Source organism: Stegastes partitus, unplaced genomic scaffold (genome assembly GCF_000690725.1).
Source record: "Stegastes partitus isolate 25-593 unplaced genomic scaffold, Stegastes_partitus-1.0.2 Scaffold89, whole genome shotgun sequence".
Lineage (NCBI taxonomy): Eukaryota > Metazoa > Chordata > Actinopteri > Pomacentridae > Stegastes > Stegastes partitus.
Window position 1 is genome coordinate 666,199 of NW_007577820.1, and position 19,249 is coordinate 685,447.

A 19,249-nucleotide genomic window follows, 5' to 3' on the forward strand; every position below is an offset into this window, starting at 1 on the left:
CAGGTGTTGGACAGGTGTGTTCCAAATTTTAGACAGGTGTGTTCCAGGTGTTAGACAGGTGTGTTCCAGGTGTTAGACAGGTGTTAGACAGGTGTTAGACAGGTGTGTTCCAGGTGTTAGGTGTTTGACAGGTGTGTTCCAGGTGTTAGACAGGTGTTGGACAGGTGTTAGACAGGTGTGGGTGTGTCTTACTGCAGAGGAGGCCGTCCAGTGCGCAGAGTCTCTGGGTCAGAGGTCGGACATGTTTGGTTGTGCTGAACCAGCTGGGAATCGAATAGCTGAAGAAACCGTTGTCTTTACACACCGCCTGCAGCAGGAGAAGAAGAAACAGGTCAATGACAACAGCGCCACCATCAGGTCGCTCTACAACGGTCTGAACTACAACGAATGCTTTAAAAACAAATGAATATCAAGTCAAGACGTCTTTTGTTGGATAAATATCTCTGACTAATTTCAAAATTAAGGTTAAGACCCGACATTATCACAGACACCCACCAAATCCAAACATCCAAAGACTAATTTACTACGACGATCCAAGCTGTGAACTTTTATCGGTGTAAATGAAATAAATCCCTCAGTGAAGCATCGTCTCACCTTCTTCATGAAGTCTTTGTCCCTCACCATGCCGAGCTCTTCGGCCGCCGGTTTGGCCACAGACACCAGGAAGACGTTGATGCCGCTCTCCCGGGCCAACATGGCCGCCTGCTCCAGGTCGTCTGATGGCCAGCCGTCCACCAGGACCATCATGACCCGAGGGTGGCCCCGTCGGCCCCCGTTCTCCTGGTTGAAGAAGCTCTCTGCTGTGTGCATGATGGCTTTACCTGCACAGGTGGACACGCGCTTCAGTCAACCGTGACTATTAGTTAGAGCTTAAGTTCATCTATTTTTATCTAGTCTAGTCAGTTTCTAACTGTGATAAATTCAGCTCCTACTCATGTCATTTTCTGCCACTGCTAAAATAAAATCTACTAAAATCAATCAGTCAATGTGATCGGATCACGGAGGGAACAGGTACATTCACTTCTCTGTGTGTGTGTGTGTGTGTGTGTGTTACCTGTGTTAGTATCTCCTCCCAGGTACGCCAGCTCCTTGATGGCAAACATCAGCTCTTTTGGCTGAGTGTAGTTGTTCAGCAGAAACTCTGTTTTGGGAGAATCACTGCGAACACACACACACATATAAACACATAAATACATAAATACATAAACAAACACATAAATACATAAATAAATACGTAAATATACGTCATTAGTACGAACACACCTGTATCTGTTTAGACTCGTAATCAAATTAACTGCCTTCATAATGTAACTGATTAAAAATAAATCAACCGATAAGGCGGCAGAAGGTCATGCATGTCAGTAAACGCATCATAGACCAGCTGTAGTATCTGGTTGTTCCACCAGGTGGAGCCTCTCACTGTTTAACCCTGTAGAGACCATAGGAGGCGTATACAGACTACAGCTCAGGGTAGCAGCAGAGAGCATTGTGGGAGTTTCTGAGGAGGTTCATGACCTCCAACCAGAACTCACACATTAATAGAGCAGCTCAGTGACAAAGTGCCAAACTGGTTCATATCACAAATGACACAGGTCTGTATTATTAAAGGTTTAAAAACAAAGAAAAAACACTTAAATTCAGCTCACAAGAACAGAAAAAAATAAAATAAATACAAGTAAAGACAACTGTATTAGGTACAGATAAGTTTTGAAGATCAACTTCCGGCGTAACATAAATATGTGGTGTGTGTGTGTGTGTGTGTGTGTATATTTTCCTTTTTCATAAGGATCATTGTTTCATGAAGAGACCTGACTGATGATGGGAGCTTTATATCCTCGATGGGAGCTGTGTGCCAATCAGCTGTTAACCAGGAAGTTGCCGTTTCTCTGCCACTTTGTAAAGAAACCACCTCCATGTGTTCTGTGCTGCCGTCACACCGTTTCAAACCTTCTGCTCTGTGTGCAGGACTGTGATCTCTGTCCTGTGGTGGGTAGTTTAGTTCTGGTTATCTGTCAGAAACGTTTCTCTTCTCTGTGATACTGCCTGAAGAAGATCTGTTAGACTGAAAGGTGTCTTTAAAGATTCAAAAGAGAATCAAACCGTTCATTTGGAGCCTGAAAGTGTGCAGAGATTTATCTGACCTGTACTTGTTTGTTCAGATGTGCAGACGTGTGAGAGTCTGTGATAAACTGAACCGGACCGATGATCTGACCTGGCCTGTATCAGTCCCACGTGAGGTCCGGTGGAGCCGACTCTCAACATGGCCGCCAGTTTGGCCACAAAGTTCTTCTGCAGGTTGAACCGTCGCTGGCCGATGTTGTTGCTGCTGTCGATCACCATGGCGATGTCCATCTGACAGTCTGCACACACGTCAACATGTTATCTACACAGTCAGTCTGACGGATTAGTAATGAAGAGCCCGGTGGTGTCACAGACTACATGTTTTACTGAGGAGCTACTGGTTGTGTTCATAAATAAAATAATTCATGCTGATGGTTGAAGTTGGTTTCATCCTTTATGCAGCCGTTGTTCTGAACACGACTATTACTGGATGCTTCTACTTTGCACAGCTTGCATCTTTAAGTGACTAATTTCAAGGAAAAACGTTTTATTTAGTGAAAAAAATGAATTATCTTGTGAGACAGCCTGTTTATTTTGTGGCACAAGTCAATAGTTTGTTGAATAATTTCTTTATTTTGCAGAAAAAGTTCATCATCTTGTCGGATAAATGATTTTGTCATCATACAATCGTCTCACCTTTATTTCCACCTTGCAGAGCTTTCTTCACTGACGGCTTCTTCAGTGGTTTCTTTGCTAAAACAAAACCCACATTCATATTTTTATCTTTGTGATGAACTAAAAGTCTGCAGCAGATATTTAATAGAATAAGATCAGATCCTATTGGTTGTGCCATGTGAGTTACCTGGTTGAGCTGCTGGTAGAGCCGTTGTACTGGTGTCACTGGTCAGCTCCAGGGGAACATGAACTGGTTCTAAAAACACAGCAGAGACCGTTAATAAGGAAATCAGCACCACTGGAATCTGAAATTACATCATCCAAGTTTAATATGTTTAAAAAATAAAGTGTTTCTGGGTTTACGTTTTAATCGGTGCTATTAATAAGATATACTGAAATATATATCATGCACATTTTACAGTCTAATTCAATGAAGTGTGTGTTTTAAAGGTAGCTTGAGATGACGGCTTCTGAGATATGCTAAGCTAACAAACTTTCTTTTTATTTAAGCACCGTGATGGACTGATTTAGCTGCTGTCGTCATTTTATTATGAGAAAACCAACAAAGTGAAAAATCAAAATGCCAATTCATCAAAATTTTGACATTTTATTGATAGAAAACAATAAATAAATAACTAAACCTAGCTTTAGATTTAGCAAAGACTAGCTGTGGCTATCTGAGAAGCTAGCTTTTACTCAATAGACAGCTCTAACCTTAGCTTTTTTCTATGTCTTTAGCTGTATAGCTAGCTTTCTGCTATGTCTTTAGCTATATAATTAGCTTCTTTCCACGTCTTTAGCTATGTAATTAGCTTCTTTCTACGTCTTTAGCTATGTAGTTAACTTCTTTCTATGTCTTTAGCTGTATAGTTAGCTTTCTGCTATGTCTTTAGCTATGTATTTAGCTTCTTTCTATGTCTTTAGCGATGCAGTTAGCTTCTTGCTATGTCTTTAGCTATGTAATTAGCTTCTTTCTAGGTCTTGAGCTGTGAAATTAGCTTCTTTCTCTCTTTAGCTGTATCGTTAGCTTTCTGCTAAGTCTTTAGCTATGTAATTAGCTTCTTTCTATGTTTATAGCTGTATAGTTAGCTTTCTACTATGTCTTTAGCTGAATAATTAGCTTCTTTCTGTCTTTAGCTGTGTAGTTAGCTTTCTACTATGTCTCTAGCTGTGTAGTTAGCTTCTCTCTGTCTTTAACTGTGTAGTTAGCTTTCTGCTATGTCTTTAGCTATGTAATTAGCTTTATGTTGGCCTCAGTTAGCTTCTATGACAGTAGCTGTGTAAGCAGCTGTGGCGTTAGCTGTTGCTAAAGTTGCTAGATGTCACCAGTTTGCATTATTATTATTGAAGTTTAAACAAACAAGTTAACAAAGTTAAACCCGTTGTAACTACCGTCACCATTATTTCATTTTCAGCTGCACCTACATCCCCTCAGCAGTGAGACCAGATTAGATTTTCATTTAGATTTTAATCCGCGGTGGCTTGTAGCAGACGATCAGCTCTGTCTGCTGCAGCTGATCAATCAACGAAGTGATCAATCAGCGGCGCCACCTACTGGTGAGGCTGAAGGAGGCGGTCCAGTGCGACAGGGCCTGGGAGTGGACGCCGTGAGCGTACGAGCTCAGGTAGTTGTGTCGTCCCTGCAGCTTGTGGACCTTCACGGGACCACCGGATGGCCCCAGAACCCCCCTGCAGGAACCACAAGTATGAGCAACATTAATCAGACTGACCCCTGATGACCTCTAATCACTGAGGTTTGTTACAGCCCCAGAGTCGAAGAGATCTTTGTCTCCACAGAGAGCCTCATGAATAGAGCAGTGGGAGAGCAGCGCCTGCAGGACCGGAGGTGCAGCGCTGCTATCTGTGGAGGATTAAAGGAGGTTTTCCTGTCGGGCCCCTGGAGGCCTCTGCAGAGGAAGCAGGAGGTCAGTCAGGGTTGAGAGCTTAATCCTTCATTCCTGCACATTCCTTCATGCTGTTGGTGTTTTGTTGAGGGTCAGCAGCTCATTATTGTGTCACGTCTCGGTAGCAGAACTCCGTCTGATCCACGTGTCTGAAAAGCTACACCAGAAGCTCTGCTGCTGCTTCACCTGCTGCACCCGGACGGCCGAGAGGTAAAGGACGAGGTCTGAAACCTAGAACAGCTGATCAGACCGATAGACCTCAGAGAGAAGAACCAGAGAAGAACCAGAGAAGAACCAGAGAGCAGAGCCATGAAATCACAACGTTACACAGAAAGAGAAACCAGTGAAAAACAGGAAACCTACAGAATAGAAAATACAACAGAAGAAGGAAGAAATCATCAGATAACTTTAAAAATTTAATTAAAAAAAGACAATAAAAAATAAAGACACATTACAAACAATGATAAAAGTATAAAAATACATATGCATTATAAATATTATATACAGTATAAAGATGTGGATATAGATATAGATATATATAAACCGAGCAACTGAATGAATAGAAAATGGAACATGAAAAAAAAAAAAAGAATCTAATTGATTCTATATGAAGACATAATTCTTATGAAACTCAAAGGAGCAAAAACTGCTTAAAGAAAAATAAGGATGAAATGAAGAAAAAGGAAAAAGATCAATAAAATGAACAAAACAACAAAAGATATGTTGAAAAATAATTCCAATAAATAGAGAAACAGAACGAACAAGAGGTAGAATTAGACTGAAAAAACGATAAGTTGATTTAATTATTACAAATATCATGACATCAATAAAAAGAAATTGTACAAATTAGTAGAAGAAGAAGACAAATAATTATAAAAAGACTGATAAAAAAGGAATTAAATAAAAACAAAATAAGTAAGAAAATTAAAATACATTTAAAAAATAAAATATAAAATATAAGAACAAATACAAAAATAATAATAGTAAGAAAAGGAAACAAGAAAAATAAAAACAAAATTATATTTAATTAACGAAAACAAATAAATATCTAAGTGTAATAAATATAAAATAGAACAGAAGGTCGAGAAATAATCAAATTGATCCATTTACATTAAGTGAATAGGAATGATGATGTCATCAGACTGTGATTGATTATTGATGATTGATTGATAAGTCGTACCTGTGAACTGCAGCGCCGCACACGGATGAAACGGCGGCGTAGATTCCCGTCCCGAACACCGACGTCCTCCACTGAGAGCAGCCTGGAGGACATAGAACCACGACGCCGTCCTGCGTCAAGTCGGCTCCACGGGTCACGCAGGTGATCGGGTCAGGAACTGAACAGAACAACATGAAAACTCTAAACATCATCACATACTTATTATCCTGTAAACGTGTTGTTATATGTGACTGTACAGTAAAGTGACAAAACAAAGAAATATAACAGCTGTCACACTCAGTAAATGAACATTTATTGAAATATGTCACAACGGAAGGAGAAAAAATATATAAAACAAACTATAATAAGTTGAGAAATGAACAGAAGATAAACCAGAAGTTGGGAAAAACTCTAAATTGTGTGATTTAAATTAAAAACACGGCAAAAATCAAATAACAATAACTGAATTCTAAGAGTAATTAAAGTATTAACATATAAAAATGAATCATCACTAAAGAGATAATTAAAATATTATAATTTTAGCAAAATGAACTAAAGGGGAAAAAAATAAAATGAATGAATGAAAAATGGAAATGAAATAAACAAACATCAATTCTAGAATAAAAGGACAAATAATTTATGAAGGTTAAAAACGGTGGAAAATGATAAATATTTGAAAAATGATTTAAAAATTAAATTAAAATAAAGGGAGAGTAAAATAACCATTCACACACACAAAAAGCCAATGAGAGCTGGTTGCTGTAATAATCTATCAGATCTTTTGGACCTGACCAGTTACTGTAGATCAGTAAAACAACTGCAGCTTAAGCTGAGGATGAAAACAGTGTCATCGTCATGGCAATGCTGTCATCAGCAGCTTCATTTGTCTCCGATAAAGCGCCGGTCGAGGCAGAAACCGAAGCAGCCGTAGTGGCCGTGATGGAGGAGGATGAATGAGACGGTTCTGCTGTTACATAAAGCAGCTGAATCAGCAGAGGATCGGAATAACAAGCATGTCTGTGAGAGGATGAAAGCTGCTTTTCATCTGCTGCTTCTATCAGCTCGTCTCACTTTCAGACATTTTTATGATTCGGGCTCAAAACAAACAGACGAGGAACAACAGCGAGTCGCTCTGGGAGGTTTTAGTTTCACTTCAAAGTCTGAATCCGTCAGAGCTTCTGTTGAAACACACATTATCCTCCTCCTGAGTCCAGCCGGCTGCTGCTCAAAGCCAACCTGATTAATTACTGCTCAGAGGAATGGACCTAGAGTTATTCACTGATCAACCAGCACAGCTCTGGAGAGAAAAGAAGATGAAATGTGGGTTAAAGCTTGAAGCTTTTCTGCAGATTTTCATGTAAATGTGGCAGAAAATGAATCAACGCTGGATTCTTACAGGATCTGTACGTTTCTGTCTCCTGTGTGGTTTGTTCATGGATCCTTTTGTTTTTTTCTCTGTAAATAAATGAAGAGTTCATTTACAGAAACAGATAAATCCATTTTTGTAGATTTTCAGAAAACTTTCTTGAGATGATGTCAGTCAGACTGAAGCTGAGTGGATCTGATCTGTAGACACGACAGAAACAGAGAGAACGTCAGTTGGACTGATGTCGTCTCAGACAGACGATGGAGACGTGGGTCTGGAGGTTTAGGGAGGTTTATGGAGGTTTATGGAGATGGAGGTATCTGTTTTTGTAAATGAACTCTTCACATGAACACTGAGTTCATCCGTGTTGGTTCAGATCTGCAGGTTTTTTTGTGTTTGTCGTCTAATTTGATGATAAAAAGAAAGTCAGGAATTAACCCACAGACTGTGTCGACATGAACTCTCCTGATCACATTTCTGCTCTCCAGAGGATGAACCATTCACTGGTTAATGGATTCTTCTGCTGTGTTTTAGGAGTCATGCTGACTCTGTAGAGATTCAGGAATAAGAGGACATAAAATACAAACAAACGACCAAAACTTTCCGTGTATGTGACCCAAACACGTCCTGAACCAACACGGTTCGACTCACTTATTAAGCCTCATTTCATCAATTAAACACAATCAGCTGATCTTTACAGACGCTTTGTTTTATGTAACTCAGTGTTTAAAGCTGTTGAATGTAGTTTCATTGCTGCTGTTGGAGATAATCTGCTGAGTCATGTTCAGGTGAACTTTGGTGGATCTGATGAACATCCAACAGAAGGAACTCGTATTACGGATGGTGCACCTTTAAATGTGATACAATCCTTCTTTATCTAAAGAGAAACGAGCCACAGCAGAGCTTTCTTCTTCTCCATCATCTCTGGATGAAGAACTAAACGTGTTTTATTCTGTAGTGGACAGTGCCGCCTCTAGGGGGAGCCGTCACCAACTGGTCTCTGTTGTCACTGGTATCTAAACATTTAGTGTCTTCAGGTTTGTTTTACTTCATACATATCATATATTTTGTCATGCAATATGGTCCTTATTATTAATCCTTATAAACTAGAACACAAGTTTTCTGTGGATCTGAACCATCAGGTTTAGTTTCATCATCAGTGAAGTCTGAAGCATCGATTCTGCTGCTGGAGTCTTCACGCAGACTGACCCTCAGATCTACCGTTGATCTGATGAGACAGGAAGACAGATGGACAGACAGACAGACAGACAGACAGACAGACAGTCGGTTATCTTCAGGACTCACCGCTGGACGTGGAGCCCAACACTGAGGCGATGAGGACGAAGAGGCCTGAAGAAACAGAGAGAGCATGTTAATAAGCTGTGTGACTGAGGGGCGGAGCATCAGGTGGAGGTGAGCAGGTACCTGTCAGAGGCAGGACGACGGACAGCCGACACATTTCTGCACCTGGAAGAAACACAATCAGCGTTTACTGAGAAAACACACAGTTCAGATGACATTAGACTGAAGCAATAAACAGAAATGTTCACGAGTTTAACCGTTTAAACCAGACGTTACTGGACCAGGTAGAAGCTAGTCAGCAAACTAGTTAACAGACCGTTAACCAGTAAAACTCTGCTTGAATGTGATGCTTCATACACACGCTTCAAGAAAAGATGTGAGTGACACACTGAGACCAGATTACCAGTTAATGCACCGGTAAACCAGTCAGTCACCAGTCAGTAAAGCAGCCAGCAACCCTTAGTGACTTCACTACCAACTACTTACTAGTACCAACCAGGACTAGTTGTCATATCTTTAGCTGACCAGCTGCACCGGACATCAGCAAACCAGATATTCAACTAGTCCTCAAACTACCACACCAGTCCCAGATCAGTCATTAAGTTAACCAACCACAATTCAACCACTTCAGTAGATTAGTTATCAAATATCAAAGCTAATAACAACACAAAGCAAAGAACAAACTAGTCAGTAAAGCTGCTAGTAAACTGTTAAACAACATCAGTCAGTGAGTAAAGACCGTGTGGACGAGTTAAGTCGACTCAGTAAACCGGTTAACCATAATCTGTTCATAACTAATTCCATCAGCAAAACAACCTTCAGTAAGTTACCCAATCACCAGTTAGCTTGCAAGCTAACTAATCAACAAGATCAGAATGTAAGAAATATTCAATGCAAAACAGCAAACCAGTTAACCCACAAAACAAACCAGTACCAAACTGTTAACCAGACAGTTTACAGTTAGTCATCTAGTGCAGAATGAATAGAATGCTTAAATCTGCAGTTAACGCAGTAAACTAGCCATAAAGTGAATAGTAAACCAGTAAACAGACATAAAGTTAAAAATATGTAAAACAGTTAACCAATTATTGGTCAGCCAGTAAACCAACCAGTGGGACAAGAGAGTTTTATTTTGTTGTAAACATTTACATACATTATACAAAATAAACAGTATTTAAATAAGTCAACCAACTAGTAAAGGCTGAGTGGACTAGTTCAACCAACAGCCAGCTCACTCAGACAATAGAAAGTCACTGAATTGAAATAACTTTAGTTCAGTAACAAAAACTAGGTAGTCATAGCTTTTAAAGTACCAACCAACTGGTAACCAGGTCAGTACACCGGTTAGACGACAGCCTGCCAAGAAACACTAATTAAACTAGTCTGGCACCGAAAAACAATCTGTCTGCATGTAAATTAGGTAGTAAACATCTAAACAAGGTCAGTCAACTAGTAAAGAATGACTAGTTTGGTTAACGCAGTAAACCAGTTTATATACATGACAGATGGATTTACTGAGTCCAGTCTGTAAACACGAACTGAATGAGAATAACCTGCAAGAAATGAACAACCATGATATTAAAGTAGTTATAAGTCAGTAACCAGTCAGTTAGTTAAGAACTCAGTAAACCAGTGCCTAAGTTAGTGAACAACATGTAAACTAACACCAGTCACTAAGTTAGTCAACAGTTCAATTCATCTAACAACAGCATGAAATGTAGGGATTAAAACTGTTAGTTAGCAATTAATTACATTTTAGTTTGTAAATCATCAGTTTTCAAAACTAACTAATCACCCAACTACCTGTCTGTCAGTTAACCAGGCAGTTAACAGCAAAACATAGTGAATGCAGTTAACTAGTTAGTGATAAACTGTGGCTTAACCAGGTAACATAACTCAGTCAGCAAACTAACTATTAAAACCAGTTAACTGGTTAGGTCTTTAAACCAGTCAGTCAGTCAGGATACAGAAACAGACCGTACAAAACTAGTCTAAACAGCAAATCAGTCAGTAACCAAGAAGAAAACTGAAATAACTGTAACTGAAACAGGTCAGCAAGGAGGTCAACTAGTTACCTGGTGACAAAACTACTCACTAATCAGTAATAAACAGGTAAACAAGGCCAGTTAACGAGCAAAGACAATTCAGCAACCAGTAAACTGACCAGTTGGTAAACTAGTCAGAACACAAGCTAGAGGATAGAGGCAACTAGTTAAGTATTTCACTCAGTAAGTAAACAAATAAGCATTTACATTAAGTTAACCAACTAGTTAAGAATAAGAAGACTGGTTTAACCAACAGGTAACTTAGTTAGACAATGTAAAGTAATTAAAGTAGTTAATCAGGTCAATACATTGGTGAACAGTACACCAGGAAAACAAATAAGTTAATCAGCAATACTTAAACCAATTAACCAATAGGCTACTGGTCAGTGAGAAAATCAACCAGTCTTTCAGCAAATTGTTTAATAATGACAAAATGAAAATAAAAAGTTTAAAACATGTCACCAAAATCTTAAACCAGCTACTTAACCAGAACCAGCAAATCACTCCAGCCAGTAAACAGAGAAGCATAAACAGACAGCTAGTAAGGACTGACTGGTAAACCAGCAAGACACTATTTGCCAAGAGGCAAACCAGGCAGCAACTAGTTAAAATGGTTAGACAACTAGCAAAGACTAAGCACAGGAGTAAACAATTCTGCAATCAACCCTAAACTGAACAACTGGTGAAGCATTCAGCTCACCAGTGAAGGAGAAAGTCAATCAGAAAACTACATTTTACCAAGTCTATTGGTGGTTAGTTAGTCAGCCAACCAGCTGTTTAGTAAGTTGGCTAACAAACATGATAATATGAAAATAACAAGTCCCCAAAGCCCTTAACCAGCCATTTACCAAACCAGCAAACCACTCAACCAACAGGCAAACCAGTCAGTAAATTAGTAAAGACTAACAAGTAAACCAGCTGTGAGTTAATGGATAAACCAGGCAGTCACTTGCTAAAAGAGGTTAGACAATCTGTCCCAGCCTTTAAACCAGTTACCCAACAGAGGCATCAAATCACTAAACTAAACTAGTAAAGACTAATTAGTAAATTAACTATAAACATTCAGTGGGTTAACCAGGCAGTAAGTGCTTAAAGAGGTCAGTTGGTTAGAAAACCCTATACCATTAAACCAGTTACCCAACCAGAGCCAGAAAATCCCTTAACCAGCAGGTATAAACCAGTATGTCAACTTGTGAAGACAGACTAGTAAACCAGCTATAAACTATCCTTAAATAAGCAAACCAGACAGCAACTAGTTAGATAGGTCAGTCAACCAGCAGAGACTGAGTACACGAGTTAGCAATGCAGCAATCAGCCCTAAACTAACCAACTGGTAAACCAGTCAGTAAACAGGGAAGACAGGATCAACAGGTCGACTAGTAGAAGTTGATTAGTAAACCAGCTACTGTGAGAGTAGATAAACCAGGCAGTAACTAGTTAAAAAGGTCTTTAGAGCAACGACGGAGGAGACTCGTTTTGTTAACCAGTAAATCCTTTGGTCACTAAAACTGTTAATCAGTCAGTAAAACTATTAACAGAGAATAAAAAGAAGTGGTAAACAGTTAACCAACGAGTGAGCTGATCAAAGTTTAACATTCAGTAAGTTTATGAAACTGCTGGTTAGTAAAAGAGTTAGCAGGGTGAGGGTTGAAGTCAGTCAGTAACTAGTTAACAGCCATCAGTAAACTGTATTTAAAGCAGGTTTAAATGTTGTAAACCTGTTGGATCAGTATGAAAGCTGGTTAAACAGCCTGCTAGCGGCAGGTTAGTCATCTTTACTAGCTGTTTACTTACTGACTGGTTGGTCTCCGAGGAAACGCTTCAGTTTTTATTCCTGGAAGAAGCAGCTGATGCTGAGCTGGTGTCGAACGCTGCAGAGAGAGAGAGGCGCCCTTTAAATAAGCTCTCCCTCTCTCTCTCTCACACACACACACACACACACACACACACACACACACACACACACACACACACACACACACACACCTTGCACTGGTGACATCACAGGGTGGGCGGGGCTTCAGACCTGACGGAGCAAAGGCCTGAGCTGAAGGAAAACCTAAAGCTTCCAGATGAACGAGTTCATAAAGTCTCATCAACGTGTTTGTCAGATTTACAACCAGGAATATATGAAATAAAACTAGAAACGAGTTAACAAGTAAAACAAGGAGTCGGTTAATCCCTTCAGTGAACCAGTTACCAGCCAGTAGACCAGTGGTACTACTGAACTAGTTAACAGACCAGTTACTGTTTAGGCCTTTAACCAGTCAATACTCATGATATAATAACATTAAAATAAAGTCAGTAAACCAGGTCACCAAGAGGTTAACTAGTGCTCTGATCAGCAAACAGTAACGTTGTCAACCCCTGATTCATCAGTAAGTCTTGTGTTTGTGCTTTAAGAAATGACGAGCTGCTGAAATATTTATTCTGCAATTCACGATTATTTTATCGTGGATAGTTTTCTGGACGAATCAATCAGTTGTTTGAGACGCAAAATGTGAGAAAAAGGTGAAAAACGTGGATCAGAGTTTCAAAAACGTCTTGTTTCTTCAGTTTACTGTCAGAGAGGAAAGAAACCAGAACATGTTCACATTAAAATCACAGAGTTCAGACTGTTTGTATTGAAAAAGGGACTCAAACCAGTTTCCTGATGATCAACATATCTGCAATTAATTCACCAGCTGACTGAACAAAACGTCATTTTACTTTGTAGACATTTTAAATTTTTTTATAGACAAACCATCAATTGATTCATTATTGTTTAACGAGACAACTATTTTTTTTTTCTTCCATTTTCTCCGCTGCATGATTTAAATATTGTGGTGATGTCTTCAGGTTCAGTTTAATATCAGATATGACAAAGAAATGCTCACATATTCACATTTAGAAGCTGCAATCTGAGAATTTAAACTGCTTTTGTTCGAACAGAATAATCGATTCTCAAAACATCTGGAGATTAATTTGATATTTGACTAGTTGCGGCTCTGCTATAGGATGGAAACCTAACTCCTGAACAAGGTTCTGAAGAAAGAACCCGAGACTCGCACAGACGTTGAACTCAGTCACGTCAAGTTTAATGATTCATGTTGAGGGTTTCTTATGAAAATGAGGACGTATTTGCTGAAACCAGACGATGACACTCAGAAGGAAGGTTTCGGAGACTCTTCACGTCGGCCTCCGTCTATCGCTGGGAGGCTCTGGTTCTTGTGGGGCTCTGGGCGGAGCTCCGGGTCGCTCGTGTTACCTGTGCAGGTAAGCGACCAGACAGCAGCGGTCAGGAATTCAGCTTGGCCGACTCCCAGCATGCCGATGGTAAAATGAGAAGGGCGAAGAAAATGTCTGGGGAGGAATGCAACCGGAGGGACGAAGAGGGAGAAAGTCAGAATGTAAACGTGAACTTCAGGCCAAACAAATCAAACCAGAGCCCAGTCACTGTCCAGGCTCAGGTTCTGACCCACTAACGCTTCTCGTTTCTTCTTTCTGTTTCTGTTTTGCTTCTCTGAGTCTCGTGTGATGGAGGCTTCAGTCTAAACAGAGCGGCTGCCAGGCAGGTTTCAGGCGGATCCAGTATCAGCAGCATCTCTGAGAGGATCTGCTTGGATCTCCTGCAGCTCACAGGTGCTGTTGTGTAATGACGGCAGACGTCCGTTATTCCAGAGCAGCGTGAATTCATCCGGCTGCTTTCTGCACCCAGAGGACCAGAACAAGTCATTCCTATTAGAAACAGTCGCTCTGAAGTCAGCTTTGAAGCGATTCTACGAATATCTGATCACCAACAGCCCACAGACAGACCTCCGTCTTCTGGGTGGTGGATCATAAACCGGGTCAGTAAACAGCTAAAACAGAAGAAAGTTAAAACTGTGACTCTGTTTCTGGAGAGAGATGCAGCAGCTTTTGGTTTTGTTAAACTCACTTTTCTCGGCCCTGAGAGCGTTTAACACGTATAAAAGCTTCAACGTTCTGAACTGTGAACACCATAAAAACTCGACTTGTCGTCCTGTCAGCTGTGCTGCAGAAGTCCCTCTCAGTTCTGGTGGTTTATGCCAATTGGAGGCGACATCTTCACTTTTCCATAAAAACATGAAACTTGGTTCACTGTTCGTCGTTGTGGACGTTTTCTAAACTGTGTGGCGCTGATTCATCCATGAACTCTGAGGCTGAGGATGTTAAAAAGCAAAAAAGCTTTTGGGTGTTTTTCTACTTCAGTCACAGAACTTTACCTCAACGGTGACGGACAGAAGTCTGTTCGATGGTGGACAAGAGTTAGCTGGAACGGAAGGCGTTTAGAAAAACTGTGTTGCATCGCTGGTGGAGGCAGGAAATAACTTAAATAATCTGTGACTGAATAATAATAACAACAACAACAATAATAATAATAATAATAATAATAACAATAAAACTCAAAGACATTTCTGTACAAGTGAACCAAGTTTCATGCTTTTATTAGAGTGAACCTCATTGTCACCTGTTATTTTATAATTAAGAGGATTATGGAGGTTTTTTGGTTGCAATACTTCAAGTGACCACTGGGACGAATTATAGTTGGTCTGCAACGATGGACACAAACTTTTTACGGTTCTTCAACTACAAATGTTGTTCTCTTTATGATTTTTTATCTTTTTGCTGCTGATGTGCAGAAGCTAAAGAATCTCACAATAACTTTAATAAGGAGGCTCAGCTGCAGTTATTCCAGCGTGGAGGATGTGCTCGCTGCGGTTTAACGGACTGACACCATCTCGTTACCTTTATATAACCTGCTCAGGCTTCATAATGGAGACTCTGAGCAGATGTTCAGCTTCTTTGTGGATTTCTTATCAGATGGGCGTCCGGAGCAGGAATGTGATCTGTGTACAGACGCTGATCTCCCACAGAGCTGCTGCCTGAAGCTGAAAAACAAGAAGAACAGAAGGAACTCAGGAAGTCTGAAAACACCACAGGAGCAGGAGTCAAAGGCGTCTTCTGAGCCTGTGCTTTGGTTCATCCACAGACATTCAGGCTGCTTCTATAGATGTCGTCTCCCCAACATCTCGTCATGCTGCCACCTCCGTGCTTCACTGTCAGGACCATGCATCCACTGTGGTGGTCCTGGTCAGGGTCACATCAAACATCTGGACTCCATCTGACCAGAGAATGCTCTCCAGCATCCATCAGGCTTCTGTTCATGTTCTCAAGTAAAGTTTGATGTGGATGTTCTGAGCTAAAGAGCAAGTGAGGAGCTTTAGTTGTTGTCATAAACTGTCCTTCACACTGTGTGAGCTTCACACTAACTCTGGTCTCCACTGATAAGCCCTGTGCCAAGTCTGAAGCAGCTGCCTTTGTCTGGTGTTCACAGCTCCATAGTGACAGTAGTTGACTGTCCGTGGAGTCATTGTAGGAGGACGACCACTGCAGCCCTGATCAGTGCTACTATGGCTCCTTCTGGACCTCCTGGTTACTGCTCACACTGGGCTGCACTGGGTTCTAGCTGCTCACTGATCTTCTGGATCCTTTTCCATCTTTGTCGAGTCTCTCAGTCAGATGTTTCTCCTCCTCTGTTCAGGTCTTCTCCATGTGGAGCCATGATGCAGACAAAGATAGACACAGTCCATAGGTCCAGAACTGAGGAGGTTCTGATGTTCTCAACTCGTTGTAGAACCATGTTCATGCTGTTGGACTGACTGGAAACCACAGCAGGTTAGTTTTAGTGATCACAGCTGGATTCACCATTAAGTTTGATTGTTCATCAAAAGAAATTTTCTGCATTTCAATTTAGAAATAAACCAGTTGTTGAGAGATGACAGTGTTACACGGAGGTTAATCACTGCTGTTGTAAACTCTGGAGACTTCCTTTAACATATTTGTACAATTAAGACAATTTACTGAGTCTGACTTTCAGCATTTGTTGAGAACACCTGATGGATAAACGAGGGGTTTATGATGAAAATGCAAAAATGTGCTCCAGGACACAACGTCCACAATTCTGGCAGCTCAGCTCATGAATGCAATGCTTTTCAGCAGTCAAATAACAAACGTCCTTGAATGCACCAACAACAGAGAGCTCTCAGAGGTCACCTTCAACAGGAACAACAGACTAAAACTCTATCTTTTACATTAAAGGGGGCCACAAACAGCTGGACCATCGTCCTCCTCCATCAGGGCGAATGCTCCAAATAACTTTCACCTGATTTAGAGACTGAGCTCTGGTTTCCACCTGAGACGAAGCTTTCAGCAGCTAACAGAGCTGCAGACACCTGATCCATGTGTGTCAGAATCCAAAGAGAACAAACAGCTCTTTGTAATGGCCTCCATGTTATCTCCGTCCTGTAAAGACAGATTCAAGCGTTTACAAGGTTCAAATAAAACATCTGATGGTCAGCTGAGGTCACAGCAGGGAGGGGATGGCAGCCAATCAGATCTGTCAGACAAAAGCAGGGGATCAATGATCTGTGATGGGTGGTATCTGCAGATCTGACCTACACAGACATTCATGGAGCGCTGGGCCAAAGTGAGTCGAACAGGGAGTAGAATGAGTCTGGAGAACAGGGAGCATCGTGGGAAGTGTTTTTATCAAAACATCTGACCTGCCGGCAAGTATCCAGTACAAAATGAGCACAAAAAGATAAAAAAGTGAGAACAAAAGAATAAAAAATGAATGCAGAAAAGAAAAAAACAAGCTCATAAAGACAGAAAGTGAGTAAATAAGGTTAGAGTGAGCACAGAAAGCTAATGCTGAGGACAAACATAAAACATGAAACACACAGAAACATGAATGTGCAATGACCACACGGCACAAACAATAAGCACAGAAAAGGCTAAAAAAAAGAGCAAAAAAAACAAAACCAAAAACATAAAAGAAGGTAAAATTGATTTTTTTAAAAAACCCCCAAAAAACAGGACAAAACATGAAAACAACAGAAAAAGAGCAGGAAACAACTGAAAATGATCACAAACACAACAACATAAAAATGACCACAAGAAGATAAGAAACATCATAAAGATAAAATGTGAGCACAAAAAAATGAAAACGAAACAAGAACTATGTTAAAAACAAACACAAAACCACAGTGTGAGGTATTTTGCTGTATTTCTTTAATGTCCTTTAGAGAGCGAGACACTGCTGAAGTGAACAAGAAAACCTAAAACTTCTCTCTACAAATGCAGCGCAGTAAAACCAAGTAGAAATACTGTATGGACATAATGAAATGGGGATGAAAGCAGCTTGTTGCAGCCTGTAGGCGGCGCTGCTGAGGCTTCACCCTGTTAATCCAGTCTTACCCTGAGAAGACCTCTTTTTCCACAACAGCTGGACTTTAATTGAATGTGAGCGCTGGTAGCATTAAGGCAGCATTAAAGGGCTCTTAAGTCCTCTGGTTGGTGTTCGGCTCTAACAGGCTGGAATAAGATCATTACCGTCGCTTTGTGGACGTTTCTTCAGCCTGCACATGAAAACTGAACTCCCACGTCGATGGCAGGCTGCCGACGATCACGAGGAAGACTACGATAATGTGGATGTGGATGGTTGGGCCGAGTGTGACTGTACACGTGTAAATGCTCTGAATGTGTTGATGTGTGTGTTAAAGCTGCTGGTATCACTGTTTTCACCAGTTTTCAGCCTCCAGAGCAGCACGACCATCCCTCCAGGTCCAACATTCCCTCTGTTTTTGCTCCGTCTTTGGTCTCCACCAGCTGCTGAGGTAAATATCCAGTTTGTTGGCTGCTACATGCTTCATGGCTGCTGCCAAAAGTGACACTATGACAGTGAAATAAAACAGTAAAGCTGTAGCTGGGCAGCTAAACAACAAACTGGGGGTCACCATAAAGCTCTGTAGAACCGAGCAGAGCTGCAGGTTCAGCTCATGATTCTCAAACTGTTGAAAACTAAACTCTGGTGTCACACAGCATTGTTGGTTCTTGTATCGTTGGCTGCAGGAGTGTAAATAAAGTAAAAGCTCAGGCACGGTTTCACAAAAATATGTTAGACTGGCCTAAAAGTTGGCCTTATATTATTCCAATGCAAAGTCAATGGGCACAAAATGCAACTTAGGTTAACCAGCTGCAGGCTAACAAACGCTAACGTGCTTCTAAAATAAAACTCATATTCTCAGACTAACAGCACATTAGCTTCAGTTAGCATTTGGCTAATGGAGCTGTTATAAACCAGCAGAAGGACAAAACTGTCACCACAGAAACAAGATTTAACAGCAGGAGAACGTAAAACATAGAGATTTATCTGGAGCTGATTGGCTGAATCAAGTTTATGTAAAAGTCCTGAACTACAGCTTCAAGGTTCGTTTATTCATCGTTTGCTTGTTGAATTCTTGTTCATTTATAATGACTCAGATCTAATCCCATAAAGTTTCCTGTAAAACAACCTGTTTGCTGCAGTAAAGGAGCCGAGCAGCTTGAAGCTGTTGTTGCTTAATTTAAGAAAACCTTATTTACCCAGATTTCATGGCGATTTAAGGCAGCTGAGAGCTTCACAGCAGTAAAAGGTGGACAACTGCAGGCTGACTGTTCTCCTCCTCCTCATTATTTCAGCTCCGAGGTCATGAAGTCAACATAACAGGGTCGACATCACCGACACCGAGCTCGGATTAACTCTCCGTGTGTGACTGTCCCTGTTCAGCTACCATTGTGAGGACCAGCATAAGGTTTTCAGGACGAGTGCGCAAAGTGAGGACCGACTAGTTTATGGTTCAGGTGAGAGTCAGGTTCAGATTGTGGAGGTCAGTGATGGATCATCTGTTGTTTTTTT

General features: G+C 40.7%; 2 protein-coding genes across 2 annotated transcripts in view; both read right to left on the reverse strand.

The window, feature by feature from the left end:
• coch (coagulation factor C homolog, cochlin (Limulus polyphemus)) overlaps nt 1-9,227 on the reverse strand; it is a 21,322-nt gene extending 12,095 nt beyond the window's left edge. Inside the window, exons 1-10 of the mRNA XM_008277135.1 lie at nt 8,591-9,227; nt 8,471-8,515; nt 5,821-5,977; nt 4,292-4,425; nt 2,924-2,992; nt 2,758-2,814; nt 2,213-2,360; nt 1,055-1,158; nt 595-821; nt 193-307 (exon numbers count right to left, since the gene is read on the reverse strand). Of these exons, the coding sequence (XP_008275357.1) occupies nt 193-307; nt 595-821; nt 1,055-1,158; nt 2,213-2,360; nt 2,758-2,814; nt 2,924-2,992; nt 4,292-4,425; nt 5,821-5,977; nt 8,471-8,515; nt 8,591-8,624 (1,090 nt within the window). The 5' untranslated portion in view covers nt 8,625-9,227. The remainder of the gene's footprint in view (nt 1-192; nt 308-594; nt 822-1,054; nt 1,159-2,212; nt 2,361-2,757; nt 2,815-2,923; nt 2,993-4,291; nt 4,426-5,820; nt 5,978-8,470; nt 8,516-8,590) is intronic.
• Nucleotides 9,228-14,069: 4,842 nt separating this feature from the next.
• The window catches only part of scfd1 (sec1 family domain containing 1), a 40,706-nt gene continuing 35,526 nt past the window's right edge, over nt 14,070-19,249 (reverse strand). Inside the window, exons 25-26 of the mRNA XM_008277136.1 lie at nt 14,429-14,439; nt 14,070-14,199 (exon numbers count right to left, since the gene is read on the reverse strand). Coding sequence (XP_008275358.1) covers nt 14,070-14,199; nt 14,429-14,439 — 141 coding nt within the window. The remainder of the gene's footprint in view (nt 14,200-14,428; nt 14,440-19,249) is intronic.